This window comes from Aethalodelphis obliquidens, unplaced genomic scaffold (genome assembly GCF_003676395.1).
Source record: "Aethalodelphis obliquidens isolate GAN/ISIS:26980383/991018 unplaced genomic scaffold, ASM367639v1 scaffold32, whole genome shotgun sequence".
Classification (NCBI taxonomy): Eukaryota; Metazoa; Chordata; class Mammalia; order Artiodactyla; family Delphinidae; genus Aethalodelphis; species Aethalodelphis obliquidens.
The window spans coordinates 5,621,192-5,645,498 of record NW_020837976.1 but is presented as its reverse complement, the minus strand read 5'-3'; the positions used below and the strand labels follow the sequence as shown (position 1 = coordinate 5,645,498).

General features: G+C 44.7%; 1 protein-coding gene across 2 annotated transcripts in view; it reads left to right on the top strand.

The window, feature by feature from the left end:
• The window catches only part of KCTD1 (potassium channel tetramerization domain containing 1), a 90,231-nt gene extending 75,953 nt beyond the window's left edge, over positions 1–14,278 (top strand). For both annotated transcript variants that reach the window (XM_027127656.1, XM_027127654.1), the window contains exons 4-5: positions 8,909–9,214; positions 13,364–14,278. In XM_027127656.1, coding sequence (XP_026983457.1) covers positions 8,909–9,214; positions 13,364–13,522 — 465 coding nt within the window. In that variant the 3' untranslated portion in view covers positions 13,523–14,278. The remainder of the gene's footprint in view (positions 1–8,908; positions 9,215–13,363) is intronic.
• The last annotated feature ends 10,029 nt before the right edge of the window (positions 14,279–24,307 follow it).

Below are 24,307 nucleotides of genomic sequence, written 5' to 3'. Positions count from 1 at the left end.
AATTTGCTAGCAGACAGCCTCCAGCTTACCTCTCCCTGGCTTAAGTTCAAAAGTCTATTAGTTATTTCTAATAACCTTTTAATATTTCAGAAGAAGTATATGTACGTTGTAGGAAACCTGGAAAAATAGACAAGCAAAAAGAAAAGTTTCAACCGTATATTCCCACCACTCAGAGATTGCCGATGTTAAAACTTTAGTGCATAGGCTTCTGGGTCTTTTTGCTATGCTTATTTCAGACAATATCTCTACCTTTCCATTTTAATAAAATTTTATTTCCTCTAATACTGCAACCATATTCAGATTTCCCTGGTTGACCCCCAGAATGTTCTTTCTATGTGTTTTTTTTTTTTTGATCCAAGGATTCTTTATTTTTTATTTTATTTTTGGCTGCATTGGGTGTTTGTTGCTGCGCGCAGGCTTTCTCTAGTGGTGAGTGGGGGTTACTCTTCATTGCAGTGCGCAGGCTTCTCATTGTGGTGGCTTCTCTTGTTGAGCACAGGCTCTAGGCGTGTGGACTGCAGTAGTTGTGACATGCAGGCTCAGTAGTTGCGGCTCACAGGCTGTAGAGCACAGGCTCAGTAGTTGCGGTGCACGGGCTTAGTTGCTCTGCGGCATGGGGGTTCTTCCCGGACCAGGGATTGAACCCCTGTGCCCTGCATTGGCAGGCAGATTCTTATCCACTGAGCCACCAGGAAAGTCCCTTCTGTGTGGTTTTTCCAAGCTGGTATCTGATCTGAGACCTCGATGAACCTAGTTATTTTATGTCCCTTCCTTTTATTATCTAGCATAGTCCCTTTTTATATGATGCTGACTTGCTGAAGAGAGCAGGCCACTTGCCCTACACAATGTCCCCCCATCTGGATTTGTCTGGTTGCTTTGTCATGTGAGCTCATTACGCTAACCTCGCATTTCCTGTAAACTGCAACTTGTATCTAAAGACTTGATAGGGTTAAGTTAACTATTTTGGTGAGAATACATCCCCAGTGATGTTGGGTACTTCATATTACGTCACATTAGCAAACACATGTGTTTGAGTCACCACTAATGATACTAGGAGTGACCATTCAATCAGGGTACGTTCTGTGTTCCTGTAGTTGCAACAAAAATGATTCCTGTCTCGCTCAGAGTTTCTCGGCTCACAGTATTAACGTTTTGAGCCACATGATTGTTGTGGTAGGGCTGTCCCATGCATTGTCGGATGTTGAGTAGCATCCCTGGCCTCTACCCACTACCTGCCAGTAGCACCCAACCCCTCCCAGTTATAGAACCAACAATGTCTCCAGACATTGCAAAATGTCCTAGCTTAAGGAAAAGAGGAAGGAAGGATTTATGGGAAGGATTCTCGTTTATCTCACAGAATTAGTGGGAACATTCTCTCAGGGGTGGAAACACCAGGGCAGCTCTGAGGACCTTGGTTGTGGGAGTCTGTGGGCTTCTAGACTGCTTCCCTTAACCTGGCTCTGCCCCAGCAATGCCAGGGTCTCTCTCCCCATTTTTGGTTCCACAGAGAGACCATCTGATTGGCTCCACTTGGCTCCGATGCTGGTGCTTTAGCCAATCAGCTGCGGCAACACAGACATGTCTTCTAGGTACTCATTCCTGAGGAACGAACTTTCTCAGAGGAGGCAGAGTGCTGAGCTGGGGAGACCTTCCCCCCGCCCCCCCGCCGGAAGTTTCTTCTTCCCTAGCACCTGAGAGAGTGCCCACTCAGGATGTCGGCCCCCGCCCACGGTCTCAGCTCTGCCGCCTAGAGTTTGCGTCCCTGCTGAGGGACTGTTGCTCCTGGTACGCCTGCCGAGGCCCACTTCTCTCCCTCTCCCCATGACACTCCCTCCGAGGCAGGACAAGCTGTAGTAACCAGAGGTAGCAGCCAGCGCCGTGTCAGATAGCATCCCAGCCCTGGCCACACGCCAGGGTGTGGCTTCCAGATGCTCATGGATCTGCCTTGGGCTCTGCCCTCGGCACCCTGTCAGATAGCATCCCAGCCCTGGCCCTCGCCACACCTGCACAGCAGTCCTAACTCCTGCAGCCTCGTGACCCGGTGACTTGCAGTGCCAGGGTGTGGCTTCCAGATGCACATGGATCTGCCATCGGCACCCTGTCATTGTCACCTGTGGACACTTTAGCTTTTCTCTGGGAGAGTCAGAGAGGTGGGGGGTGGAGACAGTGGCCGGGTAGAGAAGGGACCTTGCCACCTCTCACGTTACCTTCAGTAGCCATCAGGGCTGGGCATCCTTGGCCCAGGAAAAGGAGTGGTCGGGAGGGGCTGGAAGATGGTGTTCAGATGGTGCTGAACAGGGAAGAAGACTCCTGGCCGGAAGTACCAAGTGGTAGCAGGGCAAAAGGAGTGAGTGGGCCAGTCCTCCTGGGCTTTGAAGAAAAGGAAGGGGTTTGGGGACGGGGAGAGCAGACCAGGCGGAGCACAGAGGAGTTTTAGGGCAGTGAAACTACCTTGTATGATATTATAATGCTGGATACATGTCATCAGACAGTTGTCCAAACCCACACAGTGTTCAACAGCGAGAGTGAACCCTAACGTGAGGACTTCGGTTATGATGTGTCAGTGTAAGTTCATAGTTTGTAACAAATGGACCGGTCTGGTGGAGGCTATGGGTAGCCAGGGAGACTGTGCATGGGTGGGGGGAGGGGGCATATGGGAAACCTCTCTACCTTCTGCTCAGTTTTGCTGTGAACAAAACTGCTCTAAAAAAAGAAAATTGAAAGGAAGGAAAAAAGGAAGGAAAGGAGGGAGGAAAGGAGGGTTACAGAGCCAGGGAAATTAAGAACCTTAGAGGTCCCAAACCTCAAACACTGAAAAAACTGTGATGGCCCACCTCCCCCTAAAAAACACGTTTTTAAAGCCAAGTTTTCTAAGGATCTGTTTCTGTTTATGATTACTACATGGATGCTACTGTTGGAATGTAAAATATAAAATCCTTTCATTTCCCCTCGTTTTCTTGGCGCCTCCTCTTTGCAGGTGCCCAGATACATACATACCCTGCCTTCTGGGGAACCAAGCATGGCCAGAGAGACCCGGGAGCAGGACCCCCTGTCCCGAGCGCGGGTGGGAGAAGAGCTTCTAGAGCTCCAGGGAGGAGTTGGATGCATTCCTCGTAGAAAAACCCTCTTTGTGCCCACGGTACCTAGCATGGCCGCTGCACATAAACAGGTCTTAAAATGAATGAGTGAGCGGCTGAGTTGCCTTTTGAGTGGAAGGACCTGTGAAACTTCAAGTACATTAGGCGTGAAATAAGCCTTTCAAGGGTTTTGTGGAACTAGAAGCCGTGTGTGGTAGGCTGAGTAATGGCCCGCAAAGGTGTCCACATCCCAATCCCCAGAACCTGTGAATGTCACCTTACGTGGCAAAAGGGACCTTGCAGATGTGATGAAGTTTAAGGGTTTGGAAATGGGGAGGTTATCCAGGATAACCCAGGTGGACCCAATAGAACCACGGGAGTCCTTAGAAGTGAAAGAGGAAGGCTGGAGGGTCAGAGTCAGAGAAGATATCAGGAAGGAAGTGGTGTGATGGTTAGCCACAAGCCAAGGAATGTGTGGGCAGCCCTGGAAGCTGGAAAACACGAGGAACCTGATTCTCCCCATGAACCTCCAGAAAAAGAGGCAGCTCTGCCAATACCCCGTCTTTGTTCTGTGAGACCCGTTTCAGACTTCTGACCTCCAGAACTGCAAGAGAATAAATTTGTGCTGTTTTACACCACCAAATTTGTGGTAATTTCTGACAGCAGCAGTAGGAAACCAACACTGTGTTTATCACTTTCCTCCCTGTATGGAAAATGTCTTCTGAATTCAAATATTTAATCAAGAAATAAGCTTTGGAAAAACGGCCCATCTGCCTTTTGGAGTCCACGCACATTTACCTTCCTGTTCCGTGTACTTCTCTCCAAGGTCTCAGGGAAGCCCAATGTATTCACCTGTAAAATGAGATCTTGATCTTTCTGCCTCTCAGAATTATTGCAAATCTCAAAAAAAAAATTCTTTTTTATTTTAAAAATATGTATTCTAGGATGTTAAATTATTTAAACAGGATAATACATCTGTGAATAACCTTTTACTGAATATGAGGCTAAGCAAGAGATGGGGTGGATGCTGTCTTAACGAGAGAAGGTAAAGTCAGCGTGGGAGCAGAGAAGAGTAATGGCTACTAGAACATTCTGGACTTGCTTTGCTGAAAGCAGACATGGATGCTTTGGATTCACTTCCTTCAAAAGAAGAACTGGGGCCAAACCTGCTTCAGCCCCGTAAACGCCTGCCTATTTCCACCTCGTCCCTTGGGAACAAGAGGCTGGGTCGTCTAGAGTTTGTAAAAAGCCAATGAAAGGAAGGTGGGCATCTTCAGATAGGAACTGAGTCTTCAGGGAAAAAGACTTCAAAAGATTGAGATACCAGAAGAGATGAGCATAAGGCCAGAAAACCTAAAAGGAAACAGGATAAACCCTAAACAACGTGAAATGTAGACAGTAAAATTATATGATCCTGACTGAGGAAGGAAAGGAGGATGAGGCTTCTGAAGAGCGTGGCCGTGGAGACTGAGTCTGTTCTGTAGGGAGTTCTCGGATGAGACGGGAGGCGGGCGTTAGGAAGCAGAGAAGGACGGATGTAAAGGAGCCTACCATGAAAAGAACAGCCAGCGTGAGCTTAGCTGTGCAGAAAATGGTGACAGGGTGACCCTTCTGGTGCTCGGGCTGGTGGAGGACGATGCTGGGAGGCGAGTCAGAGTGGGGAGCCAATGGCCACGCCAAGCGCACGCGCTGAGCTGTTCTCCAGCCCTCCCTCCCTAGCGCAGACGGCGGCCCCGTCCTGCAGACCAGATGGTGCGGCGGTAAAGGAAGAAGTGGAGCCAGGATAGTCAAGAGACAGTAAAAGAACACCTGGCAGCTTGAGGTAGTTCAAGGCTAGGCCTGTGAGATGACGTCCCAGGTGCAGGATGACCTTCGGGAGAGCCCTTTTAATCCTTCACTTTACCGACCCCTAACTAGCAGGGTCCTTGAGCCGCCCTGAGCAGGGCCAAAGGGCTGATAAGGCCAGTGTTCCCCTCTTCTTCCAAGAGCGGCTAATGATAGCTGTGAACAACATTATGTAGGGAGGGGCTCAGTCCATGGCGGACTTCAGAGTGGATTATTACACATTTGCTTTGTGAACTCAGAGGAAAGAAGGAGAAGGTCAGAGTCAGCGTAGGGGGGACTTGTAACCCAGGCCCTGTTAGTCTCATTACTTCGGGGTTATGGTAGACAAACTGGTAGATCAGGGTGTTTGCACGGACACAGGCTCATACAGTAGCGGGGCTGGAAGCAACTTGAATGCGATTGGTTCCACTTGCTTGACAGGTAAGTACACTGGAGCCCTAAACAGTTAAGGGGACTGGCTGGCAGTATGGTGACTTGGAGCCCCTCCCAGACCTCCAGCCTTTCCCCTGGAGTCCCACCCAAACACACAGTATTTCAACAAGAATCTAACAAATGCCACAGTTATGGGCTGGATTACAGATTGTATAACCAGGTGGCAGCCACAATCCAGAGACTTAATTTATTAGCTGACTGTCAGCCTGAACAAAGCCCTGTATGTAGCCCTGTCCTCTCAGTACTTTTAGAAATGATTCACACATAGAAACAGGACACCCAGTTCAAAATGACACAAAAACGAGAGGGAGACCGAGAACATGGGTGAAAGAATTTGAATTTTCTCAGTACCTTGGAACGAACTCAGAACCTACAGTATGTAATTTAAAGAGGGATAAATAATGGAGGACTTAAAATTTTTCACAAAAGCTGAATGAGGTAGACCTAGCTCCATAGCAGCTTTGTGGAAAAGGTGTAGGGATTTCACTGTAAGCGGAACAAGCAGAATGTGAATAGAGCAATGGGACTGTGGGGATGCCAGCTTTCGCTAATATGACCTTATGCCAGGTGTAATGCCCCCCAAAGACGTCCATGTCCTAACTCCTGAAAGCTATAACTGTGTCACCTCACACAGCAAAAGGGACTTTGCAGATGTGACTAGATGAAGGATCTTGAGATGGGGGGATTATCCTGGATAATCCAGGTGGACCCAACATACTCAAAGGATCCTTACAAGTGAAAGAAGGAGGGGAAAGGGTCAGAGTAAGAGGAGGAGATGTGACAACGGTAGCAGAGCGGGGAGTGATGCAGGACCAGACGCCAAGTGGTGCAAGCAGCCTCTGGAAGCTGGAAAAGGCAAGGAAATGGATTCTCCCCTAGAGCTTCCAGAATAAACAGCCTTAGTGATTCATCTTGGACTTCTGATTCCCAGAACTACAGGAGAATAAGTTCATATTGTTTTAAGCTACTAAACCTGTGCTAATTATTACAGCAGCAACAGAGAACTAATACAGACTGCATTCATAGCAGTTACAGTGTCCAGCCAAGCAAAGGTGGTGCAGTGCACTCATGAGATCACATCTGAAATGTTAGGTTCCATTCTGGGTTGGGTTTTAGGCAGCATGTTGACAAATTCAAGTACAGTTGACCCATGAACAATGCAAGGATTGGGGGGGCAACCCTCCTCGCAGTTGAAAATCTGCATATGATTTAATCGGCCCTCTGTGTCTGCAGTTACACATCTGCGGATTCAACCAACTGCAGATCATGTCGCACTGTGGTACCTATTTAGTGAAAGAAGTCCACATGTAAGTGGACCCGTGTAGTTCAAACCCGTGTTGTTCAAGGGTCAGCTGTACATACTAGATGTTGAAGAACTTCGAAGTCATAACAAATAAAAGGGAGCTGAAACGATTGGGTATTTTCAGCCTGAATAATATTTAGACATAACAGTTGTCTTCAAATGTTTGAAGGGTTAACACGTCAAAGATTAAGATCACTGAAACCCCAGAGTGCAGAATTAAGAACAAATAAGTTGAAGTTACAGGAAATTCAGGTCATTTTAACAAAGACATTTACAACAATCACAGCTTCAAACAAAGTAAATACTGTGCCTTGTTAAATAGTAAGCTTCCCACCTCTGGAAGCATTCAGTCAGAGGCTGAATGATCACTACTCAGTGACATTAGAAAGGATTCCTCCATGACTCCAAGGGTCAAGGTTGGTCAAGAAGACTGCTGTGAGCAGTTTTAAGATCTGAAGACTTGATGGCATGTTTTTCACTGGAGTCCAGATTCTTTTTCATGCTAAAATTTGTAATTAAATCTCACAGGAGAATAAAAAGCAGTAGTATTGTGTAACTCTCAATACTGTTTAAATCTCCTTGAGAGCTGTCATCTTGATGAGTAAGATATTAAGGTCAGTATGTCACAGTTGGTGGACTTCAAAGATGACCAGGGCACGGTAGTGGGGTCCCCAGGTTGACCAGGAGGAACCTGCAGTTCCCTCACTCCTACCCTCAGGCTGGGCTGGTCTGGGGGCTCGGTTCTGCCCTCAGAGCGACCACACTGCAGCTTGGTTCTCAACACCTCAAACCAAGCAGTATCTCCTGTGAGACAGGAGGCGAAGCAGGTGAAATGAGATGATGGGAGCAGTGGGCTGCTCTCCTGCAGGGAGCCAGGCTCCTGTAGTGATGGGGTTGCTAGGAGACGACAGAGTAAAGCAGCAGCCCCTTCTGCTGACCAGCGTCCAGGTCATGTCTTACACCTGGCCCGAGTTTCTCAGCATGGAAGGTAGACGATCCAGCTAGGGACCCACTCATACTTTCTTGCCCCTTCAACTCTGTTTTCTGTGGAAGCCTTGAATAATGCTCCAGCTGTTGATTTGCAAGAAACAGCAAAGTGCCAAATAAAGCAGCTCTCCTGAAGTCGTGCCCTCCCATGCTCCATCCCGAGGCCTCTGGCGGCCCTCGAGCCCTGGGCTCAGGCATTGGCTCTCCTGCAGGCACGGGGCACCGCCTGCAAGCTCCAGCCCGTGGAAGGAAGGCGAAATGCGTGTCGGTTGATTAAAATGTTCTCAACCAGCGTGTCTGGACAAGTGTCCACGTACCTCACAGCCAGAGATGATTGTGGCCATAGCTACATTTAGACATAATATTGACCTGCTTGATAACATTCTTCCTAAGCTGCTGCCTCCCCGTCATCCTCTTTTGTCCTCCCATTCAGTGGCTTGTGTGTGTTTTAATAGATTTCTTTTAAGACAAGAGAAAAAGAAACCACGCCCGAAGACTGGGTGACTGCGTTTTCAGAAGTGGACTAGTTTCTTTTCCTGCACATCTGTCTTTCAGGAGCCCAGGCCTGAGGCTCTCTCACTTTGTGATGGGGGCACTGAGGGCTGGTGGAGGGCAGTGCGTCCTCCATCAGCCTCCCCCAAACCATCACCCATCCCGCAAGTTTAGGTAAAAACAGCATGCGTGCCCTCCAGGTGCCCATCCACCCGCTTTCCAGCCCCACCTCCACCATGGCCCTGCCCCTCCCCCTCCTGTGAGAAGTTCTGGAGCTGCCACTGAAGGTGACAAGGAGCACAGGCTCCTGGTGAATGGTGCACAGCTATGCCTCCCCCGCCTCGACCCATACAGGCGTTCCATGCAGCGGCCATAAAGCGGATTCTCACGGACACAAACTGTAAACACCCAAAGGCATTTTTCTACAAAAAGAGAAAAGTCTTGGTGAATCCTTTCACATCCTAGTTTTCTCATCTGCAAAATGGGAATAAAACATGGTTCCCAAGTCACTGGGCAATTATGGGGATTTCATGAAAGCACTTAGAAGGGTCCCACCTGCCCCTTAATACCCTTAGCTTCTATTATAATCACTGAATGAATGAATGAATGAATGCAAATTGAGTTTGTACAAAAGTGTTATATAAGTGAAAAATTTACACCCAGATTTGATTATTGAAGTAACGGGTGAAAAATTCACCTCTCATATGTGGACATTTTTGGCACCTTAAGTTTGCATTTTACACTGTGAAATACCTTTTTTTTTTCTTTTCAGGACTACACTTTGTTATATGAAGAGGCAAAATATTTTCAGCTTCAGCCCATGTTGTTGGAGATGGAAAGATGGAAACAGGACAGAGAAACCGGTCGCTTTTCTAGGCCCTGTGAGTGCCTCGTGGTACGTGTTGCCCCAGACCTCGGAGAAAGGATCACGCTCAGCGGTGACAAATCCTTGATAGAAGAAGTGTTTCCAGAGATCGGCGACGTGATGTGTAACTCCGTCAATGCAGGCTGGAATCACGACTCAACACACGTCATCAGATTTCCACTGAATGGCTACTGTCACCTCAACTCAGTCCAGGTATAGTGTCGTCACACACTGTGTGGCATCGAATGTTGCTCTTAATGCTGTTATCTTGCCTTCATGTGGTACCTTTCCTCCAGAGAGCTGGAGAACCCTCACATGGTTGGGGGACGTAAACTGTTCACCCCTCTACAGCAGTCATTCAGTCATTCCACAAACATTTATTGAACATCTACTGTGTGCCAGGTGCTGGTATGAACACCGGAGATACAGAAGGGAAGAAAACAGACAAGAGCCCTCTTTTCATGGAAAAGAGGGAATTATATTATGGGAATGGGGGTGGGAGGGTGCAAACAATAACCAACCTAAATGATGGGCAGGTAGTGAGAAGAGGATGCCTAGGGCAGGGTATCCTGGCAGGGGGAGCAGCGAGTTCTGAAGCCCCCAGGGTAGGAGCACGTGCTTGACATACTGAGGAGTATCAGGAAAGCCAGCGTGGCTTTAAGCGAGTAAAGGTGGGGTGGGTAGTGCAGAGTCCCCCCAGGGACAGATGGTGGAGTGCCCCACAGAGGGTGGGAAGAGCTCTGGGATTCTTTGTTTTGGTTTCTTTGGGGTTTGGTTTCCTTGCTTATATGAGTCAAATGGAAAGCCATTTGAGCAAGAGACTGACACGTTGTAACTCGTATTTGAAAGTGAATATTCCAGCAACAGGTGGAAACCAGGGGGAGCAAGGGGACCAGTTAGAAAGCTGGTCTAAGCAATAATTGAGAAGTTTCCGACTCTGAATATCTTTTTTTTTTTTTTTTGGCTGCACTACGCGGCATGCGGGATTTTAGTTCCCCGACCAGGGATTGAACCCGTGCCCCCTGCAGTGGCAGCACGGAGTCTTAGCCACTGGACTGGCAGGGAAGTTCCAAAGTAATTTTGTTTGTTTGTTTTTTGTTTTGGAGGCACCGCACAGCTTGGGGGACCTTAGTTCCCTGTCCAGGGATTGAACCCCGGGCCCTTGGCAGTGAGAGCGCAGAGTCCTAACCACTGGACTGCCCTGAATAGCTTGAATGTAGAGCTGACAAGGTTTTCTGACAATGGCTCTGGGTTGTGGGACAGAAGCAAAGATGACTAAGATTTTTGATGGAGGAACTGGGTGAATGGAATTAGTATTTTCTGAGATAGAGAAGTTTATGGGAGAAGAAGACTTAAGGGCAGAATTCAGAAGTTTGGTTGACAAGGTGTGAGGGGCCACGTGCCTTAGATGATGGTGATTGTGGTCACCGTCGTAACTGACGCGTGCCAGCCCTGGGCCAAGCGTTGTCCGTGCTTGTCTTCTTACACCAACCCTAACAGGTAAGCACTGTAAATTCCCTGTCTTGCTGATGAGAAAAAGGAAGCACACCTGGGTCTTGACTCCAGGTCTGTGTGATTCAAAACGATTTGAAGTCAATGGAGTCAGGGTTTGGGGGCTTTTCTCTGTCTTTTTAGTTGGAACGGGTCCATGGCTTTATTCAGTATTGAGCCAACAAAACCTCTCCCCAAACTCCAAGACTAGAAGCACCCACTCTACCATTCTGCCTCTTGAGGATGGTTTCACAGCTATTTATCATTTTAAAGTTTTGTGATCAGGTGTCTGAGAGCAGAGTAGCAGGAAACTGGCAGACACTGAGCCCTGGGCATGCCAGAGGAAGGCACACACCCCAGCAGGCAGCGGGTGGCACCTGGGCTGTGCAGGCCCGGAGTCGCACCCTGGACCGCCCTGTGCAGTTCCTGAGCGGGGCCTCAGCGATTTAGAAAAGCCTCTAGAGCCCTGAAAGCCTTTGCCCTCCTCCCCCAGCTCTCTCTAGACAACATTTCATTGCTTCTCTAGGGCCCCATCCCTAGGGCCACTGAATAACTATCAGAAATTCACAAGCCTGACACGTTTCCCAGTCATTCGAGTCTGATCAGATGTGGATTTCCATCTGGATTAACTTCGTCATGTGACATGGCCATGCGAGCTCCTGCCCCATCTAGAGGGCAGGCACCATCCTCTAGGCGTTCAGAGGCTTTGGGATAAGGCACAGGAGCCCTGAGAGCTACCCAAGTGATTTTAATATTCCCAAATGATCACTAACTTTAAGGAACTTTGCTATTAACGAGTTGTGGCTTAAAAAGGAACGGTCAAGAAGCATAAGCTATCTGCATTACACTGGAATAAGCTTTACCATCTTCAAGGTAACATTGGATCATATTGAATAATTATCATATGCATATTAGACCCTCTGGGGAGGAAGCTTAGGGACTTCCTTATATTAGCAATTTAGCGACCTAACAACACTGAAAGACAAACGGTATGAGTTAAGTTCTTTATTCTTCAGCTTCCTCTACCTTTGTAATTTCTCTCCTGATCAAGGTAAAAAAAATCCTTTCCAAGGCAGTGGTTTGGCCAAGCAGGCTGGGGTGCTTCTTGCTGACAAGCTACATTCCTGGGGAAATCTCCTGAGAGTGAGCTGTTCACCTTTTTGTTTTTGTTTTTGTTTCTTGAGGTACGCGGGCCTCTCACTGTTGCGGCCTCTCACTGTCGTGGCCTCTCCAGTTGTGGAGCACAGGCTCCGGACGCGCAGGCTCAGCGGCCGTGGCTCACGGGCCCAGCCGCTCCGCGGCATGTGGGATCTTCCCGGACCGGGGCACAAACCCGTGTCCCCTGCATCGGCAGGCGGACTCTCAACCGCTGCGCCACCAGGGAAGCCCTGTTCACCTTTTTACTCACCTGCCACCAAAGCACATCTTAATGTGCTTGATTCTGAACTTAGAGATTGTTTTCTTCATAGCGTCCTTCTGCTGCCTGGTGTGCATATGCATTGTGAATTTATGTATAGAAGTAGACACTGCAGGGAAGAGTGTTCATTTTGTTCCCATAAGGACTTTTTTTTAAAAATTTGCCACCATTTGAGGTTTTAATTTTTAGAATGCATACTCTTGCTTTCCCATCTCATCTAGTTAGCTTTTTTGCAAAATAGATTATATTACATGCAAAAGTAGCCAACCAAAAAATAATAATTCAAAAAAAGACATAGTAAGGATTCACTGTAATTACATTTTGAGAGTTATTTGGTAACATTTCACTTTGTTCCAAAAATTTTAAAAATTTGAGCCAGGCATTTTTTCTAAAGTTATGATTGAGTCATCTTGCCTTTAGAGTGGTGTAGATATAATTTAATTACATCCAGAATCCTGGCAGGGAACATTTGCAAGTCTAATATTTGTTGGATTCCTAAATAAACAGAAAGCTCTAGATCAGTTTCCTGTATTTCTGCGTATCTAAGAGTTGCAGGAAATGTTTCCTGCATTCAAGAGTGTCAGACAAGTAGTGACAAACCCAGGGATCTTTCTGGCATTAGGTATTTGATTTCAAAATCAGAGATTATATGGGTTATGTTTGTATGAGAAGTTTAGAACATCTTTATTTTTGGATATGTTTTCTAATACAGATCATATACAACCATTGCATTTATTCTTGCCTCCCTGGATACACTCAAGGCAATAGAACTATTTCAAAAGCCACAAACTTGAAAAGCTGTAGATAAACCTCGACTGTCTTTAATAGTCCATTTCTTCTGCTGTTGAAATTGCATCAGTCTTTCAAGCTGAAATATATTAACTCAGTTTCAGGAAATTTGAACAATGGCCCAGTCAAGAGTGAATGAGTTGAGGCTGATTCACCAATGGAGTAAATTCAGATAATATCACTGTCTCTCCATAGTCTTTATCATCTCATTGAATATATGTTAGTGGTCAATGAGCTTTGAAATGTGAACCCTCTCTTTCGGCAGAGAAGGTGGAGTTGCACATTGCAAAAAACATGGGATTTGAGGCCAAAGAGACCTAAGTTGGAAACCCAATTCCATCACTTACTAGGAGTGAGCCTCAGTTTTCTCATCTGTCAAATGGACTAACTCCTCCCATTATGCAAGGTGGTTGTAATGAGTAAATGAACTTGGCATGTGTAAAGCTAGCGTGTGAAGGAACATTTTAGGTATTAAAAACGTTTGCTCGCTCCCTCCTGCCCTGTAATCCAGAGTTTTGTTTGAAAGCAGAGAAACAGATTTAAGGGCTGGATAAGATGAACCAGAGCTGCACATGATCTCAAACTTGGGGACAGTCTTTGAGCTGTTTATGTGGCCAAAGGACCTAGCTCACCCCTAACTGCCTGCTTGTATCGGTCCCTCACAGGTCCTTGAGAGGTTGCAGCAAAGAGGATTTGAAATCGTGGGCTCCTGTGGGGGAGGAGTGGACTCATCTCAGTTCAGCGAATACGTCCTGCGGCGGGAACTGAGGCGGACGCCCCGTGGACCCTCTGTCATCCGGATAAAGCAAGAGCCTCTGGACTAAGTGGACATATTTCTTATGCAAAAAGGAGAAAACATACACAACAAATAATGCAAACAAGAAAGGGACATTTATGTGCAGTTGGGACAGCAAACCAAGTCCTGGACCTAAAATTGAATAAAAGACACATTTATATCCAATAGAGACCACACCTGTATTCATATGGGAACAATTGGAATAGTGATATCCTCAAGGTGTAAAAAATATATAAATATATATATATATGTCAAAAGGTAGGAAATGCAAAAAAAGAAAAAAAGGTGGTAGCTACAGTTGGTGCTGTGATGGCCGTGAAGTGTCCTGGGCCTCCCAAGGCCTCTGACCAATAAACAAGCCACGAGTGAGGACGCATCTCCTTACAGTTTCCATTGCCAACAGCCATCCATTCTTTCTTTTTCCTTTGTCCTTCTTTTTCCTTTTTTAAAAAAACAAGAACACTTAGAATCGCATTTCTTTGCATATGGAAGTTTCATGTCTCTCTTTAGACGGGGGACTGGGCAGGACTTCAAAAACAACTCTCACGAGCACACTGCATTCGAAAGACGTTAGACATGAAATTTTAAATGTAGTTTGTACAGAAGTCACACTTTTTTGTCCGCCTCACAGATGTGAACATGACTTTGTTTTTAAACCGATCAGTTTTGCAAAGGGGCCAGAATTATTACTTGTTAGAGTTGCTCCAGTTTGAGTCTGCTGCTTTCCTACAATTTTTCAAATTTTATAATGTATTAAATACAATAAACTCTGTTTAAAAAATAAGGTCTGTGTGAAACACACGTGTTGGGGCAAGGCGGTATTAAAACGAAATTTTTCTATTTTAAAATTTTCTGTGTCAAACATTAAAAAGAGGCCTAAAAGCTGAGGCCATTGTTGAGACCCAAACCCACTAAAGGATAAGGATGTTGACCCTCCTTCTGAACAGTTCTGTTACTGCTCAGTGTTAGGTCGGGTGCTTTGTTATTCTGCATTGGTTAGCAAGATAAACCTTCCTTCCTGTGAGTTTACAAATTTCAGTTCTCTCTTGCTGCAGAGCGAACCACACCCAAACTTAGCAGCTTACAACATTTTCTTCTCTCTCTTGATTCTGTGATCCTCTTGTGTGGATTGGCCTGCGTGTGATGTCATCTGGGGCGTGGCCGGGGCACCAGTCCCCACTGGCCATGGGCCTCTTCATGTGGTTTGGGCATCTCCCAGCGTGGGAGCTAGGTTCCAAGAGGAAGGAAGGAAGACACGGTCCCCCGGAAGGCCAGGCCTGGAGCTACTCAATGCACTTCTGCAGGAATCTGTTAGTTCAGCAGATACAGAGCCAGCCCAGATTCAAGGAGGGGCAGGGGATAAAAACACACCTCCTGTAGGGGAGAGTGCCAAAGAAGTTGTAGCCAAATTGAATCTACCATAACACCTGTCCAAAAAAATCCAAAAAGTAAGGCATTAATGGTTTTGGAAGAAGTAGGGGAAAATCTCAGGGCCAGAATGATGACTTTCTTATTAGCCAAAGAGGCGAGAAACCAGAGATGTCAGTACCACTTTGGAATCAGGCCCTCAGCTTTTCCAGGGTATTAGTGACTCTGAAGACTCCTCTGTCAGTGCTGCCACCACCTTTCTTCCTTACTTCCTCTTCCTCATTCCAGACACTCAAAATAAACCTGGCATGATGACAAGATTGACAGGTAAACTATAATGTGTTTCTGAGGCAGAGATGTTCCTGTGGTGATGCACTATTTCCATCCTGAACTTTCTTTTTTTAAATTAAAAAGTCTATGCCTGAGGACACGAGTAATAAAAATATTTGGGGCTTCTGAAACTACAGGTAAGGTGTTAATGGCTCCAATCACCCCCCTGAAACACAGAGGCAGCCCAAACACTGAATTACTCTAATGACTGCCAGCCAGGCTTTCACGTGGTTGTGTAATTTCCCCTTATTGGCGACTAATACACACCACTGTATCAGATGGAGACAGCCAGGGCTGCTCCCACCGGCTGCCTGGTCATCCACGTCTGCTGAAAGGAAAACAAAATTGCTCTATGATTTTACTGGTAATCCATTCTCAGTGGGTAAAATTTCCTGAAAGCAATAAAGCAAGGGCCCCACTTTGGGACTTTCTGTTGGTTATTGTCATCAGTGAACATTTACCCAGCACTCTCTCTGGGCAGTTAGTATTGTCCCAATCAAACACTCCACAGAATTATGTGTACTTTGTTCTCTTCTGAGCTCTTATGCCCATTTATACAACTACAACCCAGTTGTGCATTCTTTCTACAGAAACTCCAATCCATTTCAACAGAGCAAACACGTCAGATGTTATGTTCTTTTTTTTTTTTTTTTTCTTTTTGCTGTACACGGGCCTCTCACTGTTGTGGCCTCTCCCGTTGAGGAGCACAGGCTCTGGACGCACAGGCTCAGCGGCCATGGCTCACGGGCCCAGCCACTCCGTGGCATGTGGGATCCTCCCGGACCGGGGCACGAACCCGTGTCCCCTGCATCGGCAGGCGGACTCGCAACCACTGCGCCACCAGGGAAGCCCTATGTTCATGTTTTTAGGTCTTACAATGAATAGATTCCCAGACACCAAAGTACTTCAGGAAAGAGCTGGTCAATCAAAATATAATTGAGTTACAATCTTATTTTTTTCCCCTACGTTTAATTATCCAGTATATAGGGTTATCCATACTTCACCAGTTGTCCAAATAAGGATATTTATAGCTGTGCTTATTTTCCCCACAGAGGATGGATGGGATCAAGGCTCAGCGCTGCATTGATTATTAATGTCTTTAGACCCTAATTTAGAAAGATTTTCCCTTTTTTTTTTTCTTTTTCTTTCTTTCCTTCTTTTCCTGTGTTCCATGACATCGGTCTATTTGAAAAGTAAGAGTCAGTTGTTCTGGAGTTTGTTGCACAATCTAGATTTATCTGCTTGGTAGAGTCAAGTTAACTTTTTTTGCAAGAATACTGCATAGGGACGTTATTTCCTCATTACATCACATCACAAGGGTCTGTTTGGCCCGTAATAGTGATGATAATTTTATTTGTATTTTTTGTTTTTATTTTTTGTTATTGTAGATCTTATTGCATGTCAGTTGTGGTTTTTCTTTGGTGGCGGTAATTCTGGCCACTCAATTGAGGTGACAGTCACCAAATTTCTCCAATGTAAAAGCAGTTCGTCCCTTTGTAATTAATAACTAATCTATGGGATGAAATTTGAGATTGTAAATACCCTGTACCTCAACACACTTTCACCTGATGGTTTTAACATTCATTGGTAATCTTTTCCTGAATCAGTCATTACCTTGGTGGTTATAAAAGTGTACTCTTAAAAAAGCTACTGTTGCCTGAACCTTTGGTATTTGAAATAACCATTTTTTTTGAGCGAAATACATTTCTTTAGTCTAAGTCACACAAACTATAATCTTTGACCTGCTCTTTACTAAGAAGTATTTTTAGAAAAAGTAGAATGAAGCAAAGCCAGTTCTTAACTGGTTTCTAAATATTAGGTGAGTTTTCACATAGTAATAATAATCGCCGTGCACTTGATGTTTGCTCTGCCCAAGGCACTGTGCTAAGTACTTCACCTGCACATAACTCACTGAATCCTTATGACCACACTAGAGGTTGTATTATCCCCGTTTCTCGGTTAAAGAAACTATTAAGCCATCAATTAAATGATATGATAAAGGCTAATGTTCAGTTAAGCTTTCTAAGGAGGGCCCAAAACAGAATATTTGAGAAAAAGTAAGTTTTCATGTTGTAGTAGGATGATGAGGAAAGTAGATTATTAGTTAACAGCATTTTCTCCTTAGAATGGAGATGTATTCCTATATTTAAATATTTTGATCATCCCTCACAGTATATTGGGCTCTTGGTTTTGGTGATACTCTGAGGATTGTGACGTGGTTTCTGCCATGGGGTACTGGGGGAGGGGGGTGTTCCCACACATCAAGCAGCAGAATTAGGGCCTGTACCCAGCTAACCACAGTACAAAGCACTATGGGTGGGCGTCACCTTTACAAACCAACGATTGTAGAAATGCCAGATGATAAGGTTCACATCTGGTTGGGGAAATTAGAAAAGCATCACAGGGGAGGTGGCACCTGAAAGAGGGGTAGGCTTTCCCAAGGAAGGGGTGCAGAGGGAGGGTGGAGGCTCCAAGCTGGGAAAGCAGGAAGCAGGCTCAGAGAATGCTGTGGATGCAGCTGGCTTAACTGGGATGTGAAACATGGCGGCAAACGACAGTGGACTGGGGGCTATCTTGAGTGCCAGGCTTGGGGGTGGACCTGATTCAGCAGCTTCTGGAGGATCACAGGAGGTAGGTACTGTGGATATTCACCTACGGGGTCTGCGGACTGGAGTGGCTGGAACAGTGTCGGTGTGAGGGGCAGTTAAGTGGCTGTTTCTCCAGTTTATCCATTTATGACTACTAACCAGGTTAAGAGCTGAGAATTCAAAGATGTATGAGAAAATAAGACATCACCTTGGGTGTCAGGGTGACAAACTCAGATGCCTACAAGGGTCAGGTGAGTCGCAGAAATTAGGAAGCAGACAAGCAGGAACACGTGCGCCCCATTCAGAGGGGCAGCCCCTCCTCCACTCCAGCAGGTACTCCAGCAGGAGAACAAGGAGCCTGTATCCTTCAACTTCTCACTTTTCTAGAAAACCTGGAAACCTAGATTTTTGTGTGAAATCTCTAGCTGTGAATGTTAGAATAAACTCATTTTTTTCCCAAGTGTACAGACCAAGCAAGACATCTGCAGAGTCTGTAGCTCTGAAAGTTATGAAAATAATAAAAAACAGTTTTAGACATTCTAGAAAAATTCCATTTGGGTAGACTCATGAGCGATGGCACCAGAACTAAATTGTGTGAGAACATGACTTTTATGAAATACGGAAATTTAAGGCAAGCTTTCAGTCATATATCATTTGATCATAAAGATTTAAATCCTGGTGTATAAATAACAATAGCGATTATAAGCTACCTTCATTCCATGCTTTCTACATGCCAGGCACTGTGCTCAGGGTTTTACAGATGTTCTTCAGTCCTCATACAAACTCAAGGAAGTCGGCATTATTATCCCAAATTTACAGAGGAGAACACTGATATGTTAAAAAAAAAAATGTGCCAAACTCCACAAGACACTTGGAACAACACGTTCACACACACACACACACACACACACACGTTTGATGAATACCTTGGACTCAACTCTTTCTGGTTTTCTAATTCATGCAAAAATGATTTTTCTCTGTCATTGGCAACTTCAGTAAGTTCGTCATAAAGGCACTAGACAAAAGTGTCGCTGGCTTACTGGCTCTAGGGTAGGAGTTACTAAGCCCTGAGGAGAAGTGTTTTCTCTGACTTTGTAACCATCAAGCAACTCTTCTCAATAAAAGTTTACATTGGTTATGTCCCAGCTCCCCCAACTTGCCCGCTCTTAAGACACACAAAAGGCACTTGTTAAAGTTACAGTTTCCAGTCCCTCTCCCCAGCCCCCCCACCATCTCCCCACCAATGTCTTGAATCTCCGTCTCCAAGTGAAGAGCCCGGGAAGCTGTGTTTTAACAATGCCCATCACAGGTGACATTTCGATCTGGCAAGGTTGGAAATTACTGGGTGATATCACTGTGTCCCTCAACCTAGACTAAGAATAGTAGATGAGAACCTTCTGCGGGTGCTTTTGTGACTTGCCTTTTTATGACTTCGTTGATGTTGGTTAAACAATAGTTGGCCCCTTCCATTGATTTGAAGGCCAGATTGAATACTTCCAATGGAGTTAGTGAGGGTGGAGAAGTACTTAACTGAAATTTAACCTGAGGGCCCTCACCCTTTCCTAATTAGGGAGAGAACTACCTGATCCTGCCGAAATAGTCTATCAGCTACAGAATCCCTTCACCTCCTCTTAACAAGCTACCAGAGGTTTGAATGAACAGAAACCTTACAGGAGAGAATTACTGCAGCATCTGCCACGTGTAAAAATAGCTGACTACAGGTGTGCAGGAATCCGACGTTTCCCGTATATTTTAATTTGTGTGAGTTTCTTTGAAATTTAAATGATGATTTTTCAACCTTCAGAGTTTGAAGAGGTATGTGAATCTATAACCCTAACCAGTTTAACACAAAAGTCCTTTGCATATGCTTTAAAAATGCTAGATTCAGAGAGCTCAGTCTGACTGTACTTCCCATGACTCCAAGTTCATTCTCTCTCTCCCCACCCCCTCAGCTTCCTCTTTCTCCCTCAGTCTCAGGGTGAAACCCAGTGTTTCATCACTCCTCACAATCTATCAGATCGTGCTTGTCAGAATTCAGAACAGACAGTACAGGTATGAAATTATACTGTTGACTAACAGGACTACAAAAGCCAGAGCAACGCTTGCTATGCATTCCACTCAAGCTCTGGAACTTGACTCAGAAAGCCTGTTCTGGAAGCTGAAAACCAAATCTTTGTCACAGAAGCCTCACCTTAGTTGGAAAAGAAGCAAGATCAGTAGGGACACGGAGGAGGCCCAAAAGGGTCATTTAAAGATCGGCAGCTTGAGCCATCTATTTGATGCCACTGGTTTTTGTGGCCACACCAAGTGGCTTGCGGGATCTTGGTTCCCTGACCAGTGACTGAACCCCCTGCCCTTGGCAGTGAAAGCGCAGAGTCCTAACCACGGGACCGCCAGGGAATTCCCTCCACTGGTTTTCCTATTAGTCAGCAATAATGGGCAACTGGATTGGCAAGAGAAAATGATGGGAGATGGATTGCTGGTGGGCCTTAATGTTTCAGTTTTGCATCCGTTATTGCTCTGTATTTGAAATGGTATTGTGTTATTTAAAATACTGTTGTCCTATAGTCTTATTCTCATATATGTGGTCTCTTAATATATATAAATACCAGAAGATTCAGAGTTCTGTTAAGTAGCTTGCGTATTCATGAAAATAATTCAGTTATAGCTCTTACTTTAAGCAGAGTAGATGTATTTCTATAACAGAACATTGACCTATATAATCTTTTCCCTACTGGCGTCATAATTGCAAAATCAGAGTTATTTCTCATAGCTCCAGAGTCAGGGGAACTACATACACATCCCCACATCCTTCCTTCCTGTAGCTTTTTGCCTCTGTCCAGTCTGCATTAACCATCCTTCATCCCCCTGCCCACTCCTTAGATATTTTCTTCCAAGCAGAGATAGTCAAGTGATGGATCAAAATATGTCCGTACAATCACTAAAAGCTTTTGTGTTAATATTTAAAATATACAAAGGAAATGACTTACCTAAACCCAAAACACTGACAAAGCAGGTGGTATTTCATGGGGTCCATGGGAAAGCCCTATGGCAATGTGAAGCCAGGTCACTCATTTCTCAAATTCTCACCCCAAGGTGTGAACATCTTCTTCTGTGTGTCACTGCTCTTCTTGGGCTCCTGTCTCTCCCTGGGTGATCTCATCCATTGATGGCTTCCCCATCACCTATGCTTCAGGCCCAACTTATTCCAGAGCTTCAGGCAGGGTAGGCAGCTGCAAGGACACAGCGACAAGTAAGCTATGGTCCTGCCATTCGACTTTAGTTAGGCAAGTGAGTAAGATGTAATCAGATCACTCCAATATATTCTGTCATAGCAATGACAGATGTAGGGTCTGTACAATGTTTCCCTTTGACTATCCAGAACTGAACTTATTTTAGCCCCAGCCCTGTCCTTTCTCCTTTTAAATTTCTTATCTCAGTTCAAGATGCTCTGTTCCATCCAAACCAGGCATCCATTTCCTGCCCTCTCCATTCTAGTTGATCACCAAGTTCTACAGAAAGTATCTCCTAAACATTTCTCAAATCAGTCTCTTCCTCTCCATCCCTACTACCACTTCTCAATGTCATATTATCAACTCCTCTTCCATGGACTATTTCCATAAGATCTTAATTGGTTTTTCTGCCAGGAATTGGGTGTGTCATCCCCCAAATGCTTCTTCCACTTTGCAGCCTCTCACTCCCCTGTTAAAAGCCTAGCAATGTTTCCTCATTGCTTTCAGAATCATCTTGTTTCCTTAGTATGGCATACAAGGCTCTCCTCGACCTAACTCTCAGCCTCATCTCCTGCATAAATACAGGAGCTTTTAGCTCCCCCATGTGTCTTATTGTTTTAAGTCTTCCTGCTTTGAAATATATTTATCATCTTATTTGCTTAATCACCTTCCCCTCATTCTTGAAGAGTCCCTTTACCTATTGCCACATTCCCATGGGCCCTTCAGCTGGGCGACCCTTCTTTATGGTCCTAAAGCATCCTATTTGTACTTTTATTATGGTGCTGATCACATAATACTGAAATATTTATTTACATGTCTACATCGAATGGCCAAACTTAAGATCGTCAATGGGAGAAATCTGACTTATTTCTGTCACACCTAGTGGGTGCTAAAGAAATTATTTGTTGTGACAGATGAAATAAACAAATGAAGTCTATTATTCCTAGAAAAGGCAGAGTCTGTGTTTTCATGTTACGAACCCCATCACTTGGAGAGATTGTTTATCCGCATAAGCACTAGATTAAATGTAAATTATTTTTAAAGGAACAGGCATACAAGAGGGAATGCATTACTAGTAATATTAAATCCCTCAAGCACTGTAGGTTTTTAAATGTGTACTTTGGATTTTGCCCAATTAAAAGTTATGGTGGACTTCCACATTTGACCAGTATGGAATAACAGATTTACTCTACCACATGAAACAACTAAAAAACTGGACCAAATATATGAAACAGTGGTTTTCAAGACACTGGATATCAGGCAACAGAGAACAGTGATGTCTGAGAGGTGGATAACACACAGGGTGATCAGACTTCCCTGGTGGTGCAGTGGTTAAGAATCTGCCTGCCAGTGCAGAGGATGCAGGTTCAAGCCCTGGTCTGGGAAGGTCCCACATGCTGCAGAGCAACTAAGCCCGTGGGCCACGCTACTGAGCCTGCACTCCAGAGCCTGTGAGCCACAACTAGCTTGCGTGCCACAACTACTGAAGCCCGCGTGCCTAGACCCCGTGCTCCACAACAAGAGAAGCCACCACAATGAGAAGCCGGCTTACCACAATGAAGAGTAGCCCCTGCTTGCTGCAACTAGAGAAAGCCCACACGCAGACCCAATGCAGCCAAATGCAAATGCAACGAAGACCCAATGCAGCCAAAAATGTAAACAAATTTAAAAAAAAACAAACAAAAAACCCCAGGGTGATCCCTACATTTGCCCAGGCATGGTACGGGGAAAAGTAACTCAGGCAGAAGCCAGTGGTCTCCTTGAGTTGGAGAGACAGAGCTGGCAGTCCAGGGAAGCCAAGACATCTAGAGTTTATAGAACAGAGTAATGGGGAGGCGAGACCTGCACACAGAGAGAGAAGGCCAAAGAACTGAAGAGGGTCTTCCTGGAGTCTTCAGCTGAGTACTGATCAGTGCATGTGGCTGAGGAAACTGCCCAAGGTTAGACAAAGAACTATGTAGAAGGATTAGAAAAACTATTGCTCACACAGGGCCAGCGATAGTTCCTATTTCCACCAGACTGGAAAACCTCATAATTAACGGGGCATTGTCTAGAATACTCAGAATGCCTTAGTGGTAGGAAAAGAATAGCCATAAACTAAACATAGCTCTGATCTCACCTAACAAAGCTTAAAAGCAAATCCCAAAGGGATCAAACTATTTCCAAGTAACTCAACCTCATGCTAAAACGAAGTTCAAGAATATTTATAGGAATACAAATATATCCAGCAGCCAACAAGGTAAAATTCACAATATCTGGCATCTAATAAAAAATTACCAGGCATGCAAAAGAGCAGGAAAATTCAACCCATAGTAAGAAGAAATATCAATCTATATAAATCAACCTAGAAATGACAAAGATGATAGAATCAGTGGACAAAGACATTAAAACAGCTATTACACTATATTCCATATGTCCAAGGAGCTGAAGTGAAGAATGACATGTTAACTGGTGACACGGGAAATATAAAAAAGAACAGAGTCAAATTTCTAGAAATAAAAATTCCAGTGCCTGGAAAATACACCTGATAGAATTAATAGCAGATTATACATTAGAGAAGAAAAAATTAGTGAACTTGAAGATATAGTAATAGAAACTATGTAAAATGAAACACAGATTTCCAAAGCAAAATGAACAGATCATTGCTGAGCTGTGGGGCAACTTCAGTCAGCCTAATATACATGTAATTGGAGTCTCTCTCAAGGAGTTTGGGGAAAGAAACTGAAAAGTATTTGAAGAAACAATGGCTGAATATTTTCCAAATTTGAAGATGACTATCAACCCACAGATCCAAGGAGCTCAATGAACTCTGAGGAAAAGAAATATGAGGAAAAACACACCAAGGTACATCATAAACAAATTGCTTAAAAACAGTGATAAAGAAAAACATCTTAAAAGCAGCCATGAGGGGAGAATGAAGATACATTATAAACAGAAGAAGAAAGATAGGATGATAGCAAATTTCTTGTCAGAAACAATGCAAGCCAGAAGATATTGGAGTAACATCCTTAAAGTACTGAAAGACATAATCTGTCATCCTAGATTTCTATACCTAGTAAAACTATCTTTCAAAAACAATGGCAAACTAAAGACTTTTCCAGACATACAAAGGCTAAAAGAATTCATCACCAGCACACCTCTCTACAAAAAATGTTGAAGGAAGTCCTTCAGGCAGAAGGGAAATGATACCAGAGGGAAACCTGCATTTATACAAAAAATGAAGAGCACTGGCAATGACAACTACCTGGGTAAACACAAAAGGCTTTATTTTTTATTGTTTAAATATTTTAAAAA